This window comes from Sorex araneus, chromosome 5, assembly GCF_027595985.1.
Source record: "Sorex araneus isolate mSorAra2 chromosome 5, mSorAra2.pri, whole genome shotgun sequence".
In the NCBI taxonomy this organism is placed as follows: Eukaryota; Metazoa; Chordata; class Mammalia; order Eulipotyphla; family Soricidae; genus Sorex; species Sorex araneus.
The window spans coordinates 151,938,287-151,963,820 of record NC_073306.1 but is presented as its reverse complement, the minus strand read 5'-3'; the positions used below and the strand labels follow the sequence as shown (position 1 = coordinate 151,963,820).

General features: G+C 45.0%; 1 protein-coding gene across 10 annotated transcripts in view; it reads left to right on the top strand.

Moving 5' to 3' along the window:
• Nucleotides 1-23,498, top strand: part of LDB2 (LIM domain binding 2) — a 356,217-nt gene extending 332,719 nt beyond the window's left edge. The window contains exons 6-9 of one of the 10 annotated variants that reach the window (XM_055137860.1): nucleotides 11,345-11,468; nucleotides 16,621-16,769; nucleotides 19,237-19,379; nucleotides 22,178-22,314. In XM_055137860.1, the coding sequence (XP_054993835.1) occupies nucleotides 11,345-11,468; nucleotides 16,621-16,769; nucleotides 19,237-19,341 (378 nt within the window). In that variant the 3' untranslated portion in view covers nucleotides 19,342-19,379; nucleotides 22,178-22,314. The other 9 variants (XM_055137862.1, XM_004616534.2, XM_055137859.1 and 6 more) reach the window with 9 other exon arrangements.
• Nucleotides 23,499-25,534: the final 2,036 nt, after the last annotated feature.

Here is a 25,534-nt window from a genome sequence, read left to right as displayed (position 1 = left end):
TGGAAATCCTATCTGTTAGCATATTTCTTTCTATCCAGCCTTGAAACGTGACATCCGTTTCAGGAGTTAGAATATTCCTCAACAAAATGATTTCAGTGGTGAGGCTTTCTGAAAGCATGGTTCTGCTTTAACTTCGTCTGTCTGTCTGCCTAGCTGAGCTAGCGCTCAAGTATGGAGGGCACCGTGATGATGCCTCGAAACTCATGATTTATATTGGACCCACAAGAACTTGACCAAGACAAATCACATTCGAAAAGCCGCATGAACCTAGGGGAGCTGCCAAGGACACAGGTGAAGAGTGATAGGGGATGCATTTCACGGTGGAAACCCAGAGCCCGGGTGAGAGATAAGGTCTTATTGTTGCACAAATAGAAAAAGGGAACAGTTTGCCTATCAGATGGATCAGGTATTAAGATTTGATGCTCAACTCCTGAGTAATGTGCTGTTTGCCTTTTGGAGAAATGAAAAGGAGAGAACGTCACCCTGTAATTTCTCATGAGATAGGGGTGAGGGATGGCGGACGGGGAAACCATTTCTTCCTAGACTGCTTGCAAATGGCAGCCAGGGTTCTGGGAAGGCCTGGGGAAAGGGAGCAGCCCTGAGTGGCTCTCAGGAAGCCTTTTGATGAGTCTCCATGCTGGGCCATGGGAGGGAGGAAGAGAAAGAGACATGACCAAGGAGGAGGGAATGGAAAGAATGTGGACTCAGTGCTTCGAAGTTGCTTCTTGAGCCCCTGCTCAGTGCTCAGCACCCTTTCTGGATGCAGGGACAATGGGAGCTGTGCTCAAAGAGGACTCCTGTGCTTTCTAGCAAAGGGTCTGGAACCAAAGCACTTAGCGCTCTAAAAATTCTGGTGGTGGCCCCTGCAAACAATCAACCCCAATCGATAAGGCTGTTAGAAAGAGAAAATGAGCTAATTTAGGAAGGGTGAGTCACATCAGCCGCTCAAAGTCTCGTGTTGTTCATCTGTAAAATGAGACAAACGGAGACTGGAAGGATACTAAATTGGTAAGACTCTTACCTTGCACACACCTGACCAGGGTTCGATTCCCAGCATCCCATATGCTCCCCTGAGCACTGCCAGGAATAATTTCTGAGTGCAGAGACAGATGAAAGCCCTGAGCATTGCTGGGTGTGGCCCAAAATCAAACAGAAAAAAAGGAAGAAAGAAAGAAAGAAAGAAAGAAAGAAAGAAAGAAAGAAAGAAAGAAAGAAAGAAAGAAAGAAAGAAAGAAAGAAAGAAAGAAAGAAAGAAAGAAAGAAAGAAAGAAAGAAAGAGAGAGAGAGAGAGAGAGAGAGAAAGAAAGAAAGAAAGAAAGAAAGAAAGAAAGAAAGAAAGAAAGAAAGAAAGAAAGAGAGAAAGAAAGAGAGAAGGGGAGGAGAGGAGAGAAAGAGAGAAAGAAAGAAAGTCTGAGAAAAGAGCTTTTGCAAAGTTTAGATGGGGTAATAGCAAGTAGTGGGGGGCCCTGTCTCCCCAAAGTAATCATGGCACTTCTAGGATTCTTTAGTAGACTCTGGTGAAAAGCCAGATATCAAGGGGTATGCCATATGACCCTTAACTCAATTACAGAAATAAGAAGGGCAGAGAAGGAAAGAAATCAAAGGAAGAAGTAAGAGAGGACAGGAGGTAACAGTGGGGGCAGAGTCTCGATCGTGTCAGGTGTAAGGGTGAGGTATGTGAGTATATCTACACCACAGTGTTATATATAACAAGACTCTCAGCATGAGACCCAAACACTGATAACCCAACTGGAAAATATGCCTGTCAAGCTGGGGCCAGAAACGTACCTGGAGTGGTTGGTGAGGGGAAGTAGACACGTGATGGGATGAGTGTTGGGACACTGTATGCTGGGAACTCTCGCATGCACAACTTTGTAAATCATGGTGCCTTCATACAAAAATGAATTTTTTTCACTCCAAACCATAAGCTAGAAGCTCACCCTTATAATCTCTTTTGACCTTGATTGATTCCTAAGGAGCCTCTCTCCAAAAACAGACGCCGTGGTAGTTAAAGCTTCAATATGCATTTGAGGGGCCCACCCCTCAGTTCCTAACAGCTGGAGGACCATGATTTAATCAAATATGGGTATAAACTATGCTATAAAGGTACTTTGTCTATGTGGTCACTCGCTGATTAGTTGACATTTGGTCAAATAGATTATTGCTGAGTGGGCTTTGTCTAATCAGTTTAAGGTCTAAAGAACAAAACTAAAGTTTCCTGGAAAAGAAAGAATTCAGCCTCAGGAATGAAGAATTAACCTCATCAAAGTGTCCAGCCTGGGAAAACTGGGGTTTAGACTTGCTAACTGAGCTGTCAGGTGGGCTAATCCCTTAAAGAAAAATACATACATACATACATACGTACATACATACATACATATATACACATCGTATTGGTTCTGTCTCTCCAGGAATGTCAACTAACCAAAGTAAAATGTTGATGCTCACCCACCACACACAGTCCGGTGGTAATTAAGGGACTATTAGTGGTTCTTGGGTTTGAACCAGGGCCGGTGGCATGTAGGGTGAATGCCTTAACCCTGTCCTCTCTTTCTGGCCAACACATCAAGTTTTAACAGCCTGGTTAAACCTGCTTTTGTTTGTTAGTTTTGAAGTGTCAGACTTTCCCATTTGTTCCGATTCAGAGTAAAGCCATTACCCATACATGTGTGTGTAGAAAAATTTAAAAGAATAGAACTTAGTCCAAGCTGAGCTTATCAGAGTCTTCCTCTCCTCTTTTGGTTTTTTGGAACTTGACTACCAGTCAACCACAGCAGTGGAGAATTTGTGAAAAGGTCAAGCCACAAATATAAAAGTGCACATTGCATTTCTACTGGGTGTTTGGGCCTCAGGTATATTCCCAGAAATGGTACTGCTGGGTTGTATAGAAGCTCAATTTCTAGCTCTTTGTGGTATGCCTATATTGTTTTCCAAAAAGGCTGGACCAGTCAGCATTCCCACCAACAATGAAGAAGAGTTCCTTCCACCCCTTCCCCCGCATCCACACCAGCAATGGTTGTTCATGTTCTTCTTGATGTGTGCACTTCTTTGTTCACACATTCATTACAGCACTATTCACAATAACCAGAATCTGAAAACAACCTTAGAGCCCGATAACAGATGACTGGTTAAAGAAACTCTGATACAATGGAATATTATGCAGCTGCTAGGAAAAATGAAGTTGTAAAATTTGCTTATAAATGGATGGACATGGAGAGTATAATTCTGAGTAAAATGAGTCAGAAGAAGAGAGATAGATATAGAATTATTGAACTCATTTGTGAGATATAAAAAAGATATAATATGAGGAGACTAATACCCAAAGATGGTAGAAACAAGGGCCAGGAGAATTGAGTCTGTGGTTGGAAGCTTGTCTCAAGTCCTCAAGTTCTGGGGAGATGGCACTCTGGATAAGGAGTGCATGCTGAAAATAGGTAAAGAAACAAACATGATAGGCTCTCAGTATCTGTACTGCAGGCCATAATGGAGAGAGAAAGAGAGGGAGAGAGAGAGAGAAAGAGAGAGCCTGCCACAGAGACAGACTGGGGGTGCATGGCTAAAGGGAAACTGGGGATATTCCTGATGGGAAATATACACAGGTGGAGGGGTGGGTGTCGGAACACTGTATGACAAAAATCCTACCATGAACAGCTTTGTAACTCTGTATCTCATGGTGATTCAATAATAATATATCTTTTAAAAAGGTCAAATCACCCCTACCCCCCACTATTTGAATTTTCTGGAATTTTCTGCAGAATTTTTAAAATTTTATTATTATTATTATTATTATTATTGCAGAATCTACTGATCTTGACTTGGTCAATTCAAGAGTTTTACATTTAAAATTTTTTTCTTCACACTGCCAGCCCAGGGAGAGTATCCTAGAATAAAATTTCAGTCCCCCAAAATGCTTAGGAACTAGTTTGCAGGGATCTGACTCCTGCATTATAGAACTGGAAGGGAGGATTGGTGGGCAGTATCTCAGAACAAGACAGGAAAATCATCCCAGCACTGTGGGAAGGGACACCCATAACAAATGATATAGCGGGGAAGGTAAGAAGTTAAGTCCCATGCGTCAGAAGGAACAAGAACAAGCATCAGATGCCTTGATACCATGGGCCTGATGGAAGGGGGCACCTCCATGAGCTGCTCTGCTGGTGCTTCTGAAGTCAGTGGTCACACAGAGGCATCCTTTCTGCAGCCTCAAAATTGAGATTCGGGAGTCAGGGTGGTGGTTCAAAAACACTGGCATGAATACTCACATGCTGCAGTGCCAGGTTGCATCCCCTGATACCGTACTGTCCCCTGAACACCGCTGAAAGGGAGGACCCCCTAAGCACTGAATAGTCCCGGAACACTGCTGGGTGTGGCCCCCCAGCAAAACACAATAGCAACAACACAATTGAGATGTCAGCCGCAGAGTGAGGGGTCCTTACATGGTCTGTGCGCTCTGCAAGAAAGAAGACCCCTCCAAGAGCCTAGAGAAAGTGCTGTCTCCAGGGTTGGAGGAGATAAGTTCCCAGAATAATCCATTTACAAAACAACTGGGAAAAGATCAAGGCTCCCCTAGTTGAACCGTCAGATATTTTTAAGGGATGTGATGGATTTGACAACCAATCGACCTTAATCTTATGAGGAAATAAATGTGAGCATGGCCTGATTTGGAATTACATGGCCCTAAGGGAAAGCTTTTCCTTCCATCTCTTGGATTCTGTCCACTGAGGCCAACTTACTCATTCTTGTATGTTCCCAGATGGGATCATTTGTTTGCTTGGTTGTGTTTTCCTGTTTGATTTAATATACATTGTTATTACTTCAATAGAAGCTTTCTGTGGTATATTTGTTAATTGGAAAAAACCCTTCTATTCTTAGATAAAAGTTTGTTTTATAATCACTAAAAATCCTCTGATATCCTTGTAATTCACATTTACCCAGAGGGATCCATTTTTGGAAGAAAAAAAAGAATAAAAGAACCCTGGTTAGTGAATCTGAACGTTTTGCACTTATCACTGAACCTCTAAAAATGGATTATTAGGGGAGACAGTTGTTAAAAATGCCGAGTGCAAGTGGCCTGATTACCACCCCTTAGAGCTGCATTATGTCCTGTGATCTCTTAAGTCTCCAGGAGAGCAAGTGATTGACCTCCCAGAGTAACTGACCAATCACATCATACATTGATTTCCTGGTTCCGCGGGGCTAATCATTGATATAACTTGTATGTGTCATCAGAACAATTTCCATTTTTTGAGCACTGGCTATTCAAACATTGCATTAAGGACTTACATAGCTGGGTTTGTTTTTGTTGTTGTCGTTTGTTTGTGTGCCACAGTGGGACCAGACCACATATATATGAAGCATGCACTCTACATTAGAGATATTCTCCTATCCCCTACCAAGTTGTTTTAACCCAGTAGAAATCAGTATCACTGTGGTCAGAACATAATTCAACAGGAAAAGCACTTGCCTTGCATACAGCCAACCCAGGTTCACTCCCAGTCCCCACCAGGAGTGATCCCTGGGTACAGAGCCAAAAGTAATCCCTGAGCACCACTGGGTGTGCCCCCGTTTCCTCCCCCAACCACCCCACAAGCCAACCCAAAAAGTATCACTAGCCAAATTTTACGGGAAATAATACTCAGAGAGGTTAAAGTTTATCACTAAGAACATACTGCTAGTAAATAGTAGGCTTGGGTGTGGGGTGGCACAGAATGGCATAAGCCTCCTCTCTGTACACGACCACGTAGACATTTTAGGATGTGTGGGCAACAGATGTATTCTGCTGCAGCTATTCTACTCTGCAGTTACAACACAAAACCAACTATTGAAGCTGCATGAATGTGACCGTATTGAACTCACAGTCTAAGCTTTCCAACCTCAGTCAAGCTGACCGGGAGAGATGGAAGGTCTTCTAGGGAGGAACAATGTGAGCAAAAGCCCATGCCAGTATTGACATGGCAACCCTGGGCAAACCCATATACAGATAGTAGGTAGTTCAATCTCAGGGGATATCAGACAGAAAAGAATCAGTTAAAACATTGGTGATAGATAGGTCCTTGGTCTGAGAGTTAGACCAATGCCAGCTGCAGGGCATCAGCTCTTCACATTGGCCAGAGTGGATTCTTGGACTTAAGCAAAGAGATGAACAAGGAGAATTGCATGATCAAGTAGCTAAGGAGAATCAGATTTCTCCAGATGAAAGCAAAGCCCATGTTGTCTGTGTTTGCTAGGCTCTTTGTTAATGTGGAAAGGCTGTAACTGAGTGAAAAAATCTTCCTGCCTGGCCAGGACATGCCATAACTGGGTGTATACTCTGCAAAGTCCTGGGCACAGACAAGGCGTCTTTCTTTCAGTCTATGTACAATTCATTGCCCTGTATCCATGAGACAATATCAGATTTGTCTATAATTAGAAAATATCCAGGCATCTATTGTCTAATCAGCCAGCCAGCCAGCCAGCCGCCTATTTTGTGGTCTGTCCATTCATTCATCCATCCATCCATTAACTCTTTCATTGTATCACTTATGGTTACAGGGTTTGGTTTTACACCAAAAGATGTGGCCAGTGTCCCTGAAAATAAAATCAGAAACAGGAAGAATAAGCTCAGCCCAATGCTCTCAGTAAATCTGGAAAGGGCTTTCCTTGGAACTTTGCCAGGAGGGGCAAAGATTTTCTTTAGGCTTTTTCTGACTCTGGAAAGAGATATATATGTAGGAGTTTCAGAGTTGGTCTCAGATCTTGCTGACTCTACCCCTCCCACCACGCCCTTGGACTCCTCCTATTTTTCAGCGCCTCCTGAACCACAAACCTCTGTGAGGTTGCTGCAGTTGTGAGAGATGTGGCAGGCTGTCTGTGAAAAGATTCATTTCACTGGAAACTTCGCAGGAGACCCACTGTACAGATGTGCAGATAAAACTGTTCTTCAAAACAGAAAGACCCTTGTTTCTGTGTTTAGCAGTTTGAGGTGTGTGTATCTGTATCTGCACAGGCGTGCATGCGTGCGTGGGTGCGTGGGTGTGTGTGTGTGTGTGCGCGCGTGTGTGCATGTGTGTGTGTGCATGTGTGTGTGTGTGTGTGTGTGTGTGTGTGTGTTTGTAAAAGGGCTTTGCAGGGGACTCTTCACCTGTCATTTGTCCTTGGATGGTATAGAAGAGGTTTTCCTAAATCTCCTGGTGCAAAATGTATACAAAATTTGAAAGACAGATTGTTCAGCTTTCACCAGATTCTCCAGGGACCCTGAGATTTCAGGGAGAGCAGAAACCATGAGTCCAGAAAGACTTGACTGGGGACCACAGGAACCCACTCCCCCAGCCTTCTTCCTGATCTCATTTCATAATGCCTCAGGCCTTTGCAGTTGCCGAGATGCTCTGGCTGGCTGCAGGGAAAGGCAGACTCTTGTCTGAGTTAGTTCTGCCACCTACAGCATGCAGCCCGGCAAAGCCACACAGCTCCAGCAGGATCTGAAGGCTTGAATTTTGCATGCTTGAATAGGAGAGGGCTGCTGCTCTCGCTTGGAACCTCCTTTGGAGGAGAAAAGGCAGCTCTCGGGATTCTTGATTAGTAGGCACAGTTGCAAATGCCTGTAGGGTGGATTACAGTGAGGAGAAGATCTTTATACATGAAGGGGAAGAGGACATATCCTGAGGAAACTTCTTTAAGGTAACCTGAAAAAAGTTTTGTCCAAAGTCCAGAGAGGAAAGATACCCAAATGCAAAGAAAATGATGAACTCGTGATCATATTAGCCCGTTTCTTAGTATGTTCAATGCTGATGGTCATTTCTAGGTCGAGAGAGATCACATTGGCCATCAACTTGTTGTAGAAGGAAAATACATGCTTCAAAGATGGGTGATTTCCTAAGTTATCTGAAACGTAAACACTAGGTAGTTTGCTCAAGATGCTTCAGTCATTCTTTAAGGGACTCAATTCTGAAAGCAGAGACTGTTCTCATCATGGCCCCAGCCAGCAGGCAGAGTTCGGCACAAAAGGGCTGAAAATGTGTGTTGGTTTACAGTAATAGAAATGTGGTTTGCTTCACAATCTTTGCTGTGTTTTCAAATGTATATTCATAATACCTACTATATGTTGAACTCATGTCAGGCATTTCATCTCAAATTCTTAACACCAGAGATATTGTATTACAGGTGAAACTGAGATTCAGCATGATGAAGTGTCTCACCCAAGTTTACATGATGTGAAAGAGGCAAAATCCAGACCTAATTCTCTGGGCTTCCAAATTCATGGTGGTTCTAGTCAACCAACATGTTTTATATTTGTTGTGAGTTCCCAAAGAAAATGGTTTGAAAGATTTGCTTTTTAATTTAAAAAAATATTCCCTAGTGGTTTTCTTACTCTACTCATTTAATAATAAACACAATCATCTGACCCTATGTGAGTCTACCAGTGGTTGTTCTTTGGTGAAAAATCCATCCCTATCTCTGTGAAGTTGATAGAATCTCATGCTGGTACATTAGGCAAGCATTCGTGTCTGGGGAAGGTTTGAAGTTGTCTGTAGTTTGCTTGAACTTGACTTAACATGAGGCATTCCAAAAGAGCAATACAAGCAGAGTCCTCACTGTGTTGGCGTACATGTAGGCCTCTCTCTTGCTCTAGCTTTTCCTTGTTAATCTTGTAGGATTCGAAAAAGACTCCAAAGTCAGACAAAAGTGCTGAGAGTGAAGCTGTGTCTTACCTGATGCAGCTCTTGTTACTTCACAGCCCAGTTCACTAGTACTGAGTCCTCTGCCCCTTTGTCTCGGATTACACTCATGCTATTCAGGCATTGCACTCTCTTAATCCAGAGAATAGAAATGGAAGGAAATTAGCATTAGCCGCTAAATGAGGTCAGTGATTTTTTTGTTTTGTTTTGTTTTTTTATTATTTTTATTTTTAAAAATTTATTTATTTTTAATTAGTGAATCACCGTGAGGGTATAGTTACAGATTTATACACTTTTGTGCTTATGCTTCCCTCATACAAAGTTCGGGAACCCATCCCTTCACCAGTGCCCATTCTCCACCACCAGTAAACCCAGCATCCCTCCCACCCTCCCCAATCCCATCTCCCCCCACCCCACCCTGCCACTGTGGCAGGGCATTCCCTTCTGTTCTCTCTCTCTCTAATTAGCTGTTGTGGTTTGCAATAAAGGTGTTGAGTGGCCACTCTGCTCAGTCTCTAGCCCTCATTCAGCCCTCAACTCCCTTCCCCCACATGGCCTTCGAAACAGCATGGTACTGAAACAAAGGCAGAGCTGTAGACCAATGGAACAGGGTGGAATATCCCTACACACAACCCCAAATGTATGACCATCTAATCTTTGATAAGGGAGCAAGAGATGTGAAATGGAGCAAGGAAAGTCTCTTTAACAAATGGTGCTGGCACAACTGGACAACCACATGCCAAAAAAATGGGCTTAGTCCTTGACCTGACACCATGCACAAAAGTCAGATCAAAATGGATTAAAGACCTCAACATTAGACCACAAACCATAAGGTACATTGAAGACAAGGTCGGCAAAACCCTCCACGATATTGAAGATAAAGGTATCTTCAAAGGTGACACGGAACTAAGCAATCTAGTAAAAACAGAGATCAACAAATGGGACTACATTAAACTAAAAAGCTTCTGCACTGCAAAAGATACAGTGACCAGAATACAAAGACTATCCACAGAATGGGAAAGGATATTTACACAATACCCATCAGATAAGGGGTTGATATCAATGGTATATAAAGCACTGGTTGAACTCTACAAGAAGAAAACATCCAACCCCATCAAAAAATGGGGCGAGGTCAGTAATTTTTCTAGAGGAAGGTAACCCTATTATTTTACTTGGACTTGAACATAGAGGATGGGCATGGCGAAGTGGAGTGAAGGGAAGAGGGTAGAATTAGAGCTAGAAACGCCTAGAATTTTGTTCATATCATAATCTCCATATTTACCTATCCCCTGACATGTGAGAAAGTGGGCCTCACACTTTAATATTTACCAGAAAAATATGGGAGTGTGTCTTGTTTAAAAATGCAAGTTCTGGGCCCAACCCCAGGCCCAGTGTAGTTGAAAGCCAGCATTGAATAATAAACATTTCATTCTGGTGGAAGTATTTCTTGGACCATTCTCTGAGGAACACTGACCAGAATCAGCATTCTGCTCTAAGCGCCCCTCCTTAAATGTGTCTATTCATTTAAGCCAAACCTGCACACACAGGGAAGCACAGTGTCTTGGCATTTAAAGTTCTAAGTCAAGTGGAAAAGACAGAATGGGAAAACAGCTTATGAAGGGGTATGAATGAATTAGTACATAGAGCAGCAAGAATCAGTCTCCCTGGGAGAACTCTAGTGAAATAATCGACTCAGTCTTCATGAGGAGAGTGTACGCATCCCTGGACCAAGGTACAGCAGAAGTGATGTTAAGGAGGAGTAGGTATTAGCCAATGTTGGCCCGAGTGCTTGCAAAAGCAATGGCTCTGTCGTTTCAAGTTGGGGATCTTTGTCCTCATGGTGACTGCCTCAATGCAGTCCTATTCTGATTCACTTCCTACTAGAAGGAATTCAGAACAGCCCAAAGCAATACGGTGTGGATTTCCCTTTTTGCTCCATTCATTAATCTTAGTTGTCCAATGTCATACACCAAAGTAAAGCTGAAAAAAACAAAAATCTAACCAAAGGAGGAAACAAGGCATGTGTGCATAGAAGCACAGCCAAAACTCTCACAATGAAGAAATGTCAGCCTAGGTTATTGACATCCCATCATGTATAAAATACAAATAAGGACATGAATAAAACTAAAATTATGTTCATCACAAACCTTTACAAGAATTAGAATTTTTTTTTAATTACCTGTAGCTGCCACTTTGTTCTCCAAGGCTTAAAAGATGGCTTTCTCTGCCACATAATCTACATAAACTAGAATTGTAAGTCACAGTGTGTGGTTATACAAGCAGGAACAAGAGCAAGAATAGAAACAGAGTGGAAATCAGAGCATGCTGAGCTCCGAGGAAGAAAGCTTTTCCCTTTTACTAGAAAGAACCATTTGGCTTCACAATAGATAGAGCTACATGTATCTACCCAATATCTGTACAGAATAGCGCACGCGCAAGTGTGTGTGTTTGCATGTGTGTGTGTACATCATGTTCAGTTATAAAATGATATTGAAATCGATGGCAAATTAAGTGAGCATCAAGAAGTCTGGTTAATATTTCTTTTTCTCCAAACTTGTGTAGAGAAAATCAGATTGAGGGAAAAAAAGAAAAATACTTTTTTGTAAATGTCTTAATTAATTTCTGCTGCTAATGTTATTTATTGCCAATCATCAAGTAGTGACACACTGATGTCTTTGAACTCCTTGCAGTTGTGTGTAATACTGGAGCCAATGCAGGAGCTGATGTCCAGACATAAAACCTACAACCTCAGTCCGAGAGACTGCCTGAAGACCTGCTTGTTTCAGAAGTGGCAGCGGATGGTGGCCCCGCCAGGTACACACATCACCTTCCCTCTCATTCCAGATGCAGTTCCCAAGGTTTCTTTAAGGAAGAAGAGTCTTTTGTGTTGACATTGTGGGGTGGGGAAGTATACCCACCACTGCTTAGGAGTTACTCCTGGCTCTGCACTCAGATATCTCTCCTGGCGATGCTCAGGGGATCATATAAGGTGCCAGAGCTCGAACTTTGGTTGACTACATGCAAGGGTAGTGCCCTACCTGCTGTACTAACACTTCAGCATGAGGGGTCATGAGAGAGAGAAAGAGAAAGAGGAAGAGAGAAGTGTCTGCCATAGAGCATAGGGGGTTGGGGGGAGCAGGAGGAAAATTGGAGACATTAGTGGTGAGAAATGTGCACTGGTGAAGGGATGGGTGTTGGAATATTGTATGACTGAGACTTGATCAAGAAGAACTTTGTAAATGTATAGCTCATGGTAATTCAATTAAAAAAATAAAAGAACATGATCATAAATGTAGCATGTCAAGCAGCTTATGAGGGATATTCAGACTATAATTTTCATCTTGATATCGGAGAAGCAAATGTAATTTAGAAATCAGCTCCAGTCTTCTCCATTTCCCTGCTTGGGGCCAGCAATTGTGTAGGTATGAAAGGGCAGAGTTAGTGATATCAAGGCTATTGCTAGCAAAGTGAAATTACTACAAAATATGTCTGTTTTTTAGTGGTTGGTCCACTGGATAAGACTCCCTAGCTTCCTCATAGCCCACATTCATTTATTTTCTGTTTTAAATATTTATGTATTTTAATTTTTTTGATTTCCCGGGTTTGATTCCTCCGCCCCTCTCAGAGAGCCCCACAAGCTACCAAGAGTATCTCGCCCACATGGCAGAACCTGATGAGCTACCGATAGCATATTTGATATGCCAAAAACAGTAATGAGTCTCACAATAGAGACGTTACTGGTGCCCACTCAAGCAAATTGATGAGCAACGGGATGACAGTGATACAGTGAATATTTATGTATTTCTTTCCTGGGGAGTTGGGCCATAGCCAACAGTGTTCAGAAACTATTCCTGACTCTGCTCAGGAATGACCACTGTCAGTGTTCAAGGGACCGTATATGGTATGGGGGATTGAACCAGGGTCAGCCGCACACAAGGCAGCACCTTTTTTGCTGCACTATCACTCTAGTTGCTCATTGTTTTGTTTTTTTTTAATTTTTAAAGAATGGACAAATTATGAAAAGCAGGGGAGGAAGAAAAGTGGGAAATAAGGAAAAAGGGAGAAATGAAGGGGAAAAATGGAAAGGAGGGAGGATTAAAAAATGAAATTTGTTCTGTTTTTTAAGAAATATGATATCAAAGGGAGATGCTGATCATGAAGAGAATACATAAAAGATCCCATTTCCTTCACATCCCTAGAATGCAGTTTAGCTACTATAGTCTCCTGCTGGGGTTCTGAAATTACTGCTCCGAGTCATCATTAATTGTCTTTCTACCTAATACATTTTCACTCCCAGGCATGTGTCGAGCCTCATTGATCATAAAAGCAAAACGTATCCATTCGCTAAAAATTATTTTTATAAAGAGTAATTATTAACACAAGGCACACAGCTTTCTGAATCACAAAATACAATGGTCACCTTCTGCTGATAATTGGCCGGGGGTATTACATAAAATGAATATGGCAAATTTAATCAAGTATATATCTAGATAGCTGAGAAAATGAGTATTATTTTGCATAGAACGGTTGCATCCTTATCTTAGGGGAGTTTTTGTCATTTACGACACTATTTTTCAAGCATATTAAATGTATTTGAGATAGCCTTACTTTCTTTTTCACTATCAGTGACTTTTGGAAACAATACTCCACTCTAAGTGCTTTAGGCACTTATGGTTTCCAACATATGAACCTAAAATTCATAAGTTAAACTTTCATTTATTCATTTTCATTTTCGTTTCTTTCTCCAATACAGGGGAACAGTGCATGATCCCAGGCCTTTTTTTTAATGTCTATTTGGACTCTCAAAATAACCTTGCTATACATTTAACATTGTTCCCATTTTATATGATAGGGCTTAAGATGGAAAGCAGGGATTTTCCAAACACTGTCTCTTGGCTAGGAAGTGAAGGTGGCCTGTGTCAGAAAAGAGTTTTGATGTATCTAAAGTTCGTGGTTTTCATAGCACCTGCTACTGATATTCCCCGGGAGTGAATAATTCCCAGAGAGTAATTTTGGTGTGTTGTCCCAAATATCATGAAGAAATCAGATACATGGTGGGGGGTGGGGGGTGGGGGAAGAATATGTAATACCCGAAGTCAAAAGAAGAACTTTGGCAGCGGGACCTGGGATTCTGCTTGACTCTAGAATGTCCTGCTCCATCCTTGTCCCATTGCACGAGCAGGAACAATTGTGTTTCCGGTTCTCTAGAACAAGCATCCATACTTTCCAGTGATGGAAATCATTGACTATAGGCACAAAGTATCTATGAATAAAACAAAGACACATCAATAGGAATGTAATTGCTCTCTGTGAATTTGAGAATCGTGAACTTGGTTCATGAACCATGAACATGAACTTTGAAATGAACCTTAAAGGCGACCCCCCTCATTGTGCATCAGAGGCAGCAGAATAGACCACCACGCCCTCTCCTGACCCTGACGAACCCTTCCTCCCTCGGCGCCAGATCTAGAAAGGACATGCGCAAAAGGAGCTTCCTGCTTGCCCTGTCCAGTTTAGCTATTAACAGCAGGAAAAGGCTTCCGAAGGCTTCTCGCTTATGAAATAAAAATTAGAATAGCACCAAATTAATAGAGATGCTATGAACATAAAATAGTCATGAAATAAAAGCACTGGGGCTGTGAGAACATTGAAAACAAGAAAGCATAGGGTGCCCTATACCCACAATACATATTAAATAAAAACTAGTATTCCTCTGGCCACACATGATGTGGGTTCTGATACTTTATTAAGATGCCGCTCCTTTCGGAGTGCCAGGATCCCCAGGTTTGATTCCCAGCACCCCCAGGAGAAGATCCAGAGCACTGTCCCACTGCCTGAGAATATGTCCCACTGCCAGAGCACTGCTAAAGGTGACCTTCAAACAAAACACACACACCCCACCCCCAATGATGCTGCTCATCTCTCAGGTCTAAAATATCTTTCCTGGGGCTGGAGCAATAGAACAGTTATTAGGGAGCTTGCCTTGCACACAGCCAATCTGGGTTCCATCGCTAGCACCACATATGGTCCCCCAAAGCCTGCCAGGAATGATTCCTGAGTACAGAAACAGGGATAATAAGGCCTGAGCACTGTCAGATGTGGCCCAAGAAACCAAAATAAATAATTTTCTTTTTACTGTTAAATAGAATTTTTAAAATTAATCAGATTCTCCTCTATTACTCTGTTGGCTATAGTATATTAAGCATATTCTCCAGTGGGTGGAGGGTAGTTAAGATAGAGGAGGGTCCAATATGACAACAATAGTTGGAAATGATCACTCTGGACAAGAACCAAGTATTGAAAGTAGGTAAAGGGATATACATAATAACCTTCCAGCATCTGTTGCAAACCATAATGCCTAAAATGAGAAATAGAAAGAGAGAGAGAGAAAAGAAAGGTGCCTGCCATAGACGCAGGCTGGGGTGGGGGGGGATTAGGGAAGGTGATAGGAAATGGGGGACACTGGTGCTAGGAAATTACACTGGTGGAGGGATGGGTGTTAGAACACTGTATGACTGAAACCCAGTCATGAACACTTTGTAATGCTCTATCTCATAGTTCAATTTTTAAAAAATAAAATAAAATAAAAAATATTCCCCAGAGGTTTTGAAATCAGCTTCATTCTTTAAACATCAGAGTCCAAATTATGGATATTTCTACTGTTTGTGAATCCTTAACTTTCCACTTCATAGCTGAGAAGCTTAGCTTTGTTTTCCTTGAGTATTTCTGGTGGAGAAGCTAGAGAGGGGCCATGGGTAGGCTCTGCTGTGATACAGTACATAACCAGTAGATGATTCCGTTACACACCGATGCACTCAACTAAGTTTATACTTCTCTTTCCCACACACCTCCAAGGAACCCGCAGCCCTTTTTTTGTTATTAAAAGAAGGTTGGTTGGTTGCAGAAAAATATTTACCCCAGATTTTCTCATGGGAAGTAATAAAATTTCAATTCAAGTATGAAAGTATTTGTAACTCATCCCCCAAGTCTTATGACTAGATTATAGTCCCACCTATAAAATCAGAAAGAAAAATGAAATGCAAATCACTTTAGGGAAAAATAACATGGCATCCATTTTGTGTTAAAAATACATTGTGGCCTTTTGTTTTTGTGTAACATGTGAAGAAATGGGGGTCCAGGGAGATAGTACAGCAAGTAAAGCACTTGTCTTACATGCAGTTGACTGCAGTTTGATCCCTGGTGCCACATATGGCCCTTCGAAATGACCCCTGAGCACAGTGCCGAGTATGTCCAGGAGTTGGGTGTGATCCAAGAGGGAAGGGAGGGGAAGGGAAGGGAGGGAAAGAGAGAAGAGTAGTTGGGAAGTTAGGTGAGGAGGAGAGGAGAGGAGAGGAGAGGAGAGGAGAGGAGAGGAGAGGAGAGGAGAGGAGAGGAGAGGAGAGGAGAGGAGAGGAGAGGAGAGGAGAGGAGAGGAGAGGAGAGGAGAGGGGAGGGGAGGGGAGGGGAGGGGAGGGGAGGGGAGGGGAGGGGAGGGGAGGGGAGGGGAGGAAGGGAAAAGGGGAGGGGAGAGCAGAGGATGGGACAGGCAGGGAAGAAGAGGAGTTGGGAAGTTCTGTGAAGGGAAGGAAGGGCAGGGGAGGGGAGAGGAGAGGAGGAGAGGAAAAGAGGAGGTGAGGAAAACAGATGGAAGAAGAAGGGAAGACGGAGGAGACCAGAGAGAGTGGAGAGAAAAAGAGGAGGGGAGAGGTGAGAAGAGACAAGAAGAAGAGGGGGGAAGAGAGGAGAGGGAGGGGGAGGGAGGGGGGAGAGATCTTCAGTGGGGCTCTAGGTTAGACGGGCAGGGTGCTAGGTGCTCCTGTGGGGCGGGGTTAGATGGGCAGGGTGCTGGGTGCTCCCATGGGGCGGGGTTAGACGGGCAGGGTGCTGGGTGCGCCCACGGGCGGGGTTAGATGGGCAGGGTGCTGGGCGCCCCGGAGCTGATCCTCCTCTCTGCATACTGCAGCAGAACCCACCAGGCAACCGACGACTAAGCGGAGGAAACGGAAGAACTCCACGAGCAGCACGTCCAACAGTAGCGCGGGCAACGCCAGCAACAGCACCGGCGGCAAGAAGAAGAGCGCGGCCGCCAACCTGAGTCTGTCCAGTCAGGTACCTGTAAGTCTCACCTTGCTCTTAGGCTCAACCCCGCCTCTGCCCGCCTCCCCGTCCCACAGCCGCAGACCCCGGGCAGGGGAGGGCCGGGTGGGCAGGCAGGTGGAGGGGCGGCGGGGAGGGACGTGCTGCGTCCAGCGCCTGCCCGGGCAGCCAGGGAGTGAGGAAGAAATGGTCAGAGTCAGCACAGCTGTGGGACCTGAATCAAAAAAAGCCATCAGCGTCCCAGACAGGAGATACGTCACTGCAGGTTTAATTAAAACATCACTTAGCAGCATGCCTGGTGGCACAGAGGCGCTCTGGGCACCCTCGCCGGAGACCCCGGGCTGCCCCAGAACCTGGCTCCTGATGCTCAGACATCCGGCGCTTCCAACACGGGGCCCCCTCCCAGAGGCAGACTCCAGTAACTAGCTCCCCCTAGTAAAACCATGGGCGGGGAGTTTTCACCTTCTCTGTTTCCGGATCTTAGAGGGAGGATCAGGCCAGGTTAGGACTCAGTTCTGAGGACCCCTTCCTTTGGTTTCTGAGTCTTGGCCAGGAATGGGGTGCCTTTGGAAGGGCCCCCTTTGTCCTCCCCGCTCCCTGCTGGGGGCTGTGGCAGTGATTCCCTGCAGTGAGTTCTTGCCCCGTCTCTCCTTCTGCCTCCTTCCTTCCAGACTCCAAACAGCTCCCAACCCAGCGTTAGCTCCGAAGGCTTTTAGATCTCACGCCCCTTGGAGCATGCCTCGTCTCTTTCCCCTTCCACGATCACCTCCCCTCCTGTCCTGTCCCCTGTCCTGTCTCGAATGTGTGCCATCCTCTGCATTCTGACACTTTGGTGGCGCCTGCAGATACTCTGTCTTCAAAAATGTGACCTCTTTCTTGTCACTCCCCTCACAAATCTGATCCTCCCCCCCATCCGTGCACACGTTCCTTCTCCCCCGGGTCTGTGGTCCTCTCCCCGCTCTGGGTCCTGCTTCATCTCTCTCCATGTGAGAAGGAGCCTTCCGTTCATGGGCTTTCTCCACTTTCTTCCAAATGTGTCTTCCAGATTTGTCCCCCACCTGTTCCCCGACACCCTGTCCCCCGCCCCCACTTCTGACGGCTCACTTTCTCAGGTTCAAACCAACCCTGTCCATCCCTGAGAATTACTGGGTCAGGGGGATGCATCTCTGGTCCTCTGTCCAGTCCGCAGAGGATCCGGGTTTTATTCCCACGTTGTTAGAAAGAAAGAACTTTGTGGAGAGGGACCAGCCTATAGCCTTTTAAATTGAGGACAACTAGGAATTAGAATCCAAAATAATGCCAGAATCACCTGTGTATTCCGAACCACACTGTCACCTCTAAAGAACAAGGGATGACTCAAGGAGGGGAAATGGTCTTTTCACTGAGGTACTGAAAAGCTGTGTCCACTTCCTGGTTTGGAAAAAGCAAACAGCCTGAGAAATAAGTAAATGAACTCAAGGGCCACTCAATCAATCGCCCATTTAACAAGCCAACCCTGGAGTCTTGGGTATTGACTTTTGTTAGTTGCCTCTAATGAATGGGACAGTCGAGAGGATGCATTCAGAAACTGTGACCCAAATCCAGGTCAGTTCAACTGATGTTTGCTGACCTGCTATGGTCACTCTGAGCCAGGACTCTACCATACCAAGCTTCAAAGGGGAATTGCTCGGTGTCTGGTAGAGAATGGCAAAGGAGATTCCTCCCTCCTGCCAGCTCAGTTTCCTAAGGGCCAGTTCATGGGGCTCCGTGCTGAGGAGGGTCTTCGGCCCAAACTGGGTCTGATGGGTCTTCCATTGCTCAGGTCTGTCCCGGTGAAGAGAGCCACACTGTCCACTCAGACAGACCTGGCTTAGCTGGAATCATTTCCAATTTATTTTAAAGAGCATCTAGGTTTGGGTTTTATTCATTTCCCGAGTTTATTATGTCCCTGTCCTCCAAACCAACTGCAATTTTTGTGGCTGAGTCAAGTGCTGAAAGGGTTTTTTTTTTTCAATGTCAAGGGTTTATATTCAATGTCAAGAGACCCTTTGGGGATGGTAATGATGAGGGAGTCACTGAAAGCGAGAGTCAGATTCCCGCCCTGTGCTCACGCAGGCCATGGGAGATGTTGCAGAGAAGTAAACTGCCCAGGTGGGTGGGACGGGGCAGACAACCAGCGTGGAAAGGCGCATGCGTGTGTTTGGACTCTAGTCGGATGGATGCTCAGTGGGAAGCCTTGGCTGGCTTGTCTGATCACATCTTTGCGCCCGCCCTCCCCCCCCCCCCCCGTCAGCTGAACTCTCCACAGGATGTCAGGTGCTCCTTCAACAGAACTTTATCTTCAGATATGACTGCTGCGTGCAGAGGCAGAAAGGGATTTGGGGGGCATCACTCAGACCACAGCCGGGGGTCTCTGCTTGCTTAAACTGTCACAGCAGCAAGTGTGCGTGCGTGGGCCGAAGACTAGGGTTTAATCCTTGGATTCTGCTTCTCACTCCATGAGCAGGGGCTAGGAGCGATCCCGAACTGCAGCCTCAACTCTGGGAGGGATGGAGACCTGTGTCATTCAACAGCAGTGACCCCTTCTGGCCAATTTAAGGAGAAGCATTGAGGGGCCCTGAAAGGAGTCACTTCCAGTCCTCCTCAGAGGTTGGTGGTCCTTGCACGGGGGATGAGTCAGAAGCTGTGACAGGGGCAAGAGCGGTGGCCCCTCAGGCAGAGATCTGCCTCGTGGGGAGCCGAGGGCACACGAGTCTTGAGCACTCGGATCTTGCCTCCTGCGGGACACTTGAGCTAGCAGAGATGGGAAGGAAATGCACTCACTGCCGATGTTGATTGTTGGGGGGGTTTCTACACATGGGGGTGGTGGGGAAATGATGTCAACATCCTCTAGGGAGAGGCAGCCCCGAATTTGCGTCTTGTGTCTGTTTATGTCACATAAAGAAAACCAATCTAGATGGCCTCACCAGAGAACCCCTCTCCTAAGGGTTTAGAACTGGGCTCACCCTTGTGCATGACCCCCCTCAGTTGAACCCCCTGTCAACAAATTTCTTTTATGCCATCGGTGACTCGTTCACATACATACATGTGTGCACACACGTGCACACATACACACCCGTGCATGAGTCATATAGCCAGCAAAGGATTCTTTTAGCATCAGGCCAACGTGGCATCTCTAAACAATGTAGGCTGCTTCGGAATGTCCATGCCTGGCCATCTTTTCCAGCTCTTTCAAGAACAAAGAGACCCATCATTTTTGGCAAGCCCGTATCAGTCCCATTTGAAGGAATCAGAGTCACATTTTCCATAGCATTCTCCTTGAAGAACTGCTGTTAGTTGAAACAATGAAGACATCTGGAGGCTCGGGAACTTTCCCCTAACATCCTGCTTCAGTTGGCTGCCCCTCTTCCCCTCTGCTTCTGCCCCACTCTGCTCTCCTCCTGCTACAAGCGCAGACCCTCTCCATGATCTTGTACTCACAATACTAATGCAGAGAGCACCCCAGGGTGGGTTCTCGCGTCCTTCTCCTGCCCTGTGCACGCAGGCTGCACTTGAGTCCAGAAATCAAAACTCTCACGTTGTCTTCTGCCCAGTCTTGCTCTGTTCTCTCCATGCACATTGGTACGTAAGCAGGAGCACTATCTCCCCAGGGGCACTTTTTGTCAGGAACATCCCCAGTGAATCACAAGCAGCTGCCCTGCTTGACCCAATAACATGTTCAGAGACCACCAGACACCTGGAATCCTGTCGGGTCACAGAGTTTGCATCTCTTTTGCACCTCGCCTTCAGGGAATCTCCTTCCACAGTGGGACTCTTGGCTCCCTAATCAGTAGGTCCTGAGAAATCAACACGGAGACTCTGCCTGTGCCCGTATTGCTGAGTTTTCCCTGCGCATATTTAAATCATTTGCTTCATTTCCTTAGTGTCTCTTGAAAGTCCTTTTCCATCTGATTCATCAGAAAACACAGCTTGGAAGGCCAGTGATTATCTGCCCGTTATTCTCGAGGTATCAATCAATCAATCCATCGAACAAGGTTTCCTACTCCCAAACAAACCAGATGGTAATAAAGGGATTTTATTTTTTTCCAATACGACACCTTCAAGAGTCTGGAAAGGCTGCTGAGGGCCACCAGACCTTCGCCTGTTTCTCAGGGTCCTGTCCCAAGAAAGCCTTTCATCTTGCCCATGCTGAGGACTTTTGTCCAGTGGGGCATTCTGTAGAATTAGTCTCCCCCTCCGGAAGTGCATCCTTATAAATCCCGAAGCATCTGGCCGGCTCTACATTCTCCAGCCCCGTAAGACTCCTAGCTGTTGGGTGCTCTTCCTCGAGCCACGTTCTTTGACAGACAGTGGCTCACAGCCTGCCCCGCAGACCGCACCTCATGCCCCGCCCCCCTCCCCCCCCCTCCCCAGGACCCTCTTGTACAGAGTCTCGAGCTAGCTCTGTGCCTGCAGCCCTGTCCCGTGCCTCTACTCTGCCCCTGGCCAGAGTAGGTGGCTCCCACATTGGCATGGAAGGACAATTTGTACTTCAAGGCGTGATTAGATGGATTCTTCTTGCCCGCTTCCATTTCTGCTGGCTACCCGTTTCCTCGGTGTAATTATAATTAGCGCTCTTCATCTTCCTTCCATGGCACCAGCTGGACAGCCTGGTTCTCTTTACTGCCCAGATTGGTGGCAGGGTTGCCTGCGCGGGAATAGGTGACAGGCACCATGAAATAACAGATGGTAAATTCAGGGCTTGTTGGCAATCAGCAGGTTTTTGCTAATGACTTAATTAGCTATGCAAATTGTCAAATCAGTGTGAACATTGTTTTTATCGAAAACTTTGCCTAAATTAATTACCATAATTAAGTAGCAGAATGTCAAGGATATTGGCTGCATAAAAGGGCCCGGCTGAGGAGAGAAAAGAGTTTCTGTCTTCAATTATGCCATCCTTGGGACAGAGGAGGTGCCATTCGGAATGACTCGGAGGACATGGCAGCACGGCCTCCTAAGCTGGCCGTGGCTAGTTTCCAGAGCCAGCAGAGACCCTAAGCGACAGTGGTAGATTTTTGGAGGCATTGATAAGCACCCACAAAAAAAAAAAAAAAACATTCCACCACCCGCGCACAAGTCCCCCATGTCGGCAAGTTCAAAGCGTGGATTTTCTTAATTTTGAAAAATCCATTTTTTTATTTCTGCAGATTGCTAGCATTGCTCGTTCTCCGGTGTCAGGCCGCACCCTAAGGACATAAACTCGCGTGGTTGTAACCCGTCAGGAGGCGATGTTTATTGCCCGTAGAAATCCAATATGCGTCTCAGCCCCCCGACATTGAGACTTGGCCCCGGTGTCCAGTGCACACACGTGTATCTTGTCCTAGCACCCCAGCTCCTCCCACTGTTGTTTTAAGCTGAGCTTCTCTCTCCCCAAGTTTCCCTGTAATAATGTCAGCTGCTGTTCACAGGATGTGATGGTGGTAGGAGAGCCAACTCTGATGGGAGGTGAGTTTGGGGACGAGGACGAAAGGCTAATCACTAGATTAGAAAACACGCAGTATGATGCGGCCAACGGCATGGACGACGAGGAAGACTTCAACAATTCACCCGCCCTGGGGAACAGCAGCCCGTGGAACAGTAAACCACCTGCCACCCAAGAGACCAAATCAGAAAACCCCCCACCCCAGGCCTCCCAGTAAGAAACCCACCTCCTTGCTCCAAAGGCTCCGACTTGCCCATCTTCACTGACAGGAGAGGAAGAAGAGAACGAAACACTTTCCCACGCGCATCTCTCTGAACCACAGCAATCCGAGTTTCGTGTTGTTTGTTTCTCGTTTTAATTGAGAGGATCGTCCCAAACAAGCGCCGTGCCCCTTCTCTGGAGGCCTTCGCAGGTAAACGCAGATACTGGCACTGATCGTAATTAGAAGCAGAGCAAAAGCTAGCTCTTCTTTGGCACAGCGGGAACCTCGTGTCTGTGTTGAATTTCCTATCCCTGCATCCAAAAAAAAAAAAAAGCCCTATTGTCAAACCCTCAGTGCTCAGGTCTCACTGACAAAAAAACTAACAAAAAAAAATGACTTTTTAATATTGTAAAATATTTTCTGCTTTTTGACTTGCATCTGAGAGTTTCTTGTTTCAGTAAAAAAAGAAAAGAAAAAAATCAGCTTTTGGAAAGTAATTTAAATGTACCTATATATATTTTTTCCCTTCACCTTTGCTTTCATTGGGTAACAGCTAAGAGGGCCCCGACAGGGTAATTTATGGGCAAGCTGATGTCCATTTGGTTGCCGCACCCAAGATGGTTCAATTTAGCCCAAGTGCTGAAACAAGAAATGTCTTTTGCCATCAAAGACATTGATGCAAATTTTTATGTAAAGAAAGATACTTGGCCCCTTGAAAATTGATGCGTTTGTAAAATTGCTGTTGATCCAAATACTTTCAAGCCATGTAACCCATTAATTTTTGTGAGCAGTTTAATAAATCTAAAACCTTCTTGTGTTTTTTTTATTGTACCTGAGTTGACTGTTATTTCTTTTCATAGTATATTTCTTGTATAATATTTTGTAAAGCCCTTGCCTGGTTCTTTTCTGGGGACTTTTCTTGGAGGGCAATGCCAGTGTATTTATGTGAAACTTTATATGAGTACTAAGTTTCCATTTGCATATTAATATGTTCCTTCACACCTGTAAAGACACAGTGGCTCCGTGTGTTATATAACAGCTGTATTTTATGTATGCTTTACTGATAAGTGTGCCAATAATAAACTATGTTAATGACCAATGCTAATGAGTTTGGTGATTCATTAAATAAATACAAAACTCCGCCCATTGGGACAAAGAGTTAGTAAAGGGATTAGGGTGCTTGCCTTGAGAGTGGCTGCTCCTGGTTCCATCCTCAACCCTACATTTGGTCCCCTAGCATTATCAGAAAATATTCCTGAGCACAGAGCTAGGACTACCCCTGAGCTTCACTAGCTATGACCCCAAGAACCAAAACCACCAAAAGAAAAACTTGGCCCACAAGAATCAGAAAGTCTGATCTTGGATATTTTGCCCAAATCCAAATGGAGAGTTGTGAAAACTTTTATAATGTGTGATCCCTTTCCCTCTCACTGGGCAGACAAAGGACTATTTCCCTATGTTCCTTATGCTGGACATTGTGTTTGCCAATAACAGCAGGATGGGACTGTCGGCCTGGCCTACACTCCCTGAGTTTATTCCCCGACAAGGGGCAGGGACGGCTTCCCTTGAGTGAATGTCTTACTCCACACCAAACAACTCTGTGAAAGGTTCAAAGCATTGTTGCACTGTCTCTACAAAGCAAGCACTAATATGCCTACCTTAAAAGAAAATTCAAGGGCTAGGAGGTACTACAAATATTAGGGTACATATGTAGCATGTGGTCAACCCATGTTTGAACCCCCAGAATTACATGGTCCCTTGAGCCTTGCCAAGTTCAGTGTTGGAGACTCTGAGCACTGCTAGGCCGACAGTGCTGACAAGTAATCCCTTTAATCAAAAAGCCAGAGCAGCATTACACGCTTTGGACCCTGGCATCGAATTGCCGCCCTGCTTGGCTGAGAATCACTGGCCATCCCCAACCCCAGTATCTGCCCAGTTCAAGCCTCATTGGCCTGACTTTCCACCAAACTTGTTACACAGAAAGTACAGGAAATTTACCTGAAGAGATTTTGTTTTATTAAAAAAGGATATTCCCCATGTTTCTGCACTTTGTATCCATGATAAAGATGAAAGAAAATCTGTTTAAATTAGTTGTCTCTTATGTTCTAGGCAACTTTATCATCTCATAAAATTCTGGAAAGAGAATGTTTGAAAAAAGGACTGTATGGTTGAATTGCCACATGTTGAGCCTGAGGCCAGGATTTAGGGCACCCAAGTAATTGAGGAAAGTTCTCCATGGAGGTTGAGTAATTTTACAGAATCAGGAAAACAAACCGTAGGGAAAGTTCAGAGCCCCAAGAAGCTGTGAGCTCCTCTCAGGGGTCCAGGCCGGAGTCTGATTCACACAAGGAGGCTACAGAGCCCAGATCTCACTGCTGAGTTGGAGCTAACTGCTGCCTTTACCTGTACATACTGGGAAGCCCTGGGTGGGGTCCAGCCACAGGATGTGTGGAGTGATGGCCCTCCCAAAGCATCTCCACAAAGGGGATGGCAAACACAAGGCAATGGGCCTGCCATCTTACGATGAGTATGCTAGGGTCATCTGGGCTGACTTCAAATGGTCACTTCTAAGGCCTGGGACAATAGATTAAGTAATAAGCTCATGATTAGTATGGGTTTGTTCACTGACATTCCCAGGGGTGGTCCCTACAAAGAAAAGAGTTTGTCAACTCCATTCAGTGACTTACCTTCTCATAGCTCATGGATGACACTCTTGGAATTCAAATCTGGATCTCCCTTCATTGCAAAGGCTGGATTCTTTCCAGAACACCGTATCACCACCCTGGAACATGAGCATTTGGGGGAAATATGAGATACAGTTGAAGAGGGCCAAAGGAAATATAGGTAAGCAACTACATTAGTGCTCCTTACATACTGCTAAGAAAACCACCATATTTTTTTCTACCCCATCTTATCATTCGGTTTTCTTTTGTTAATCCTTGGCATCACCAACATACAACCGTTACAGATGATGCCCTGGACAATCTCTTAATACCTGTTCCAGGGAGCAATTGTTGCATAGCAAATTAATTCAAAGCTTCCTCAAGAGAACCATTCATTATCCGTTACTCTTCTGAGATCGCATGGCTCTCTGCCCGGTGGTTTGCACTTCAAGACTCAGATATTGACTGGGACTTGAAT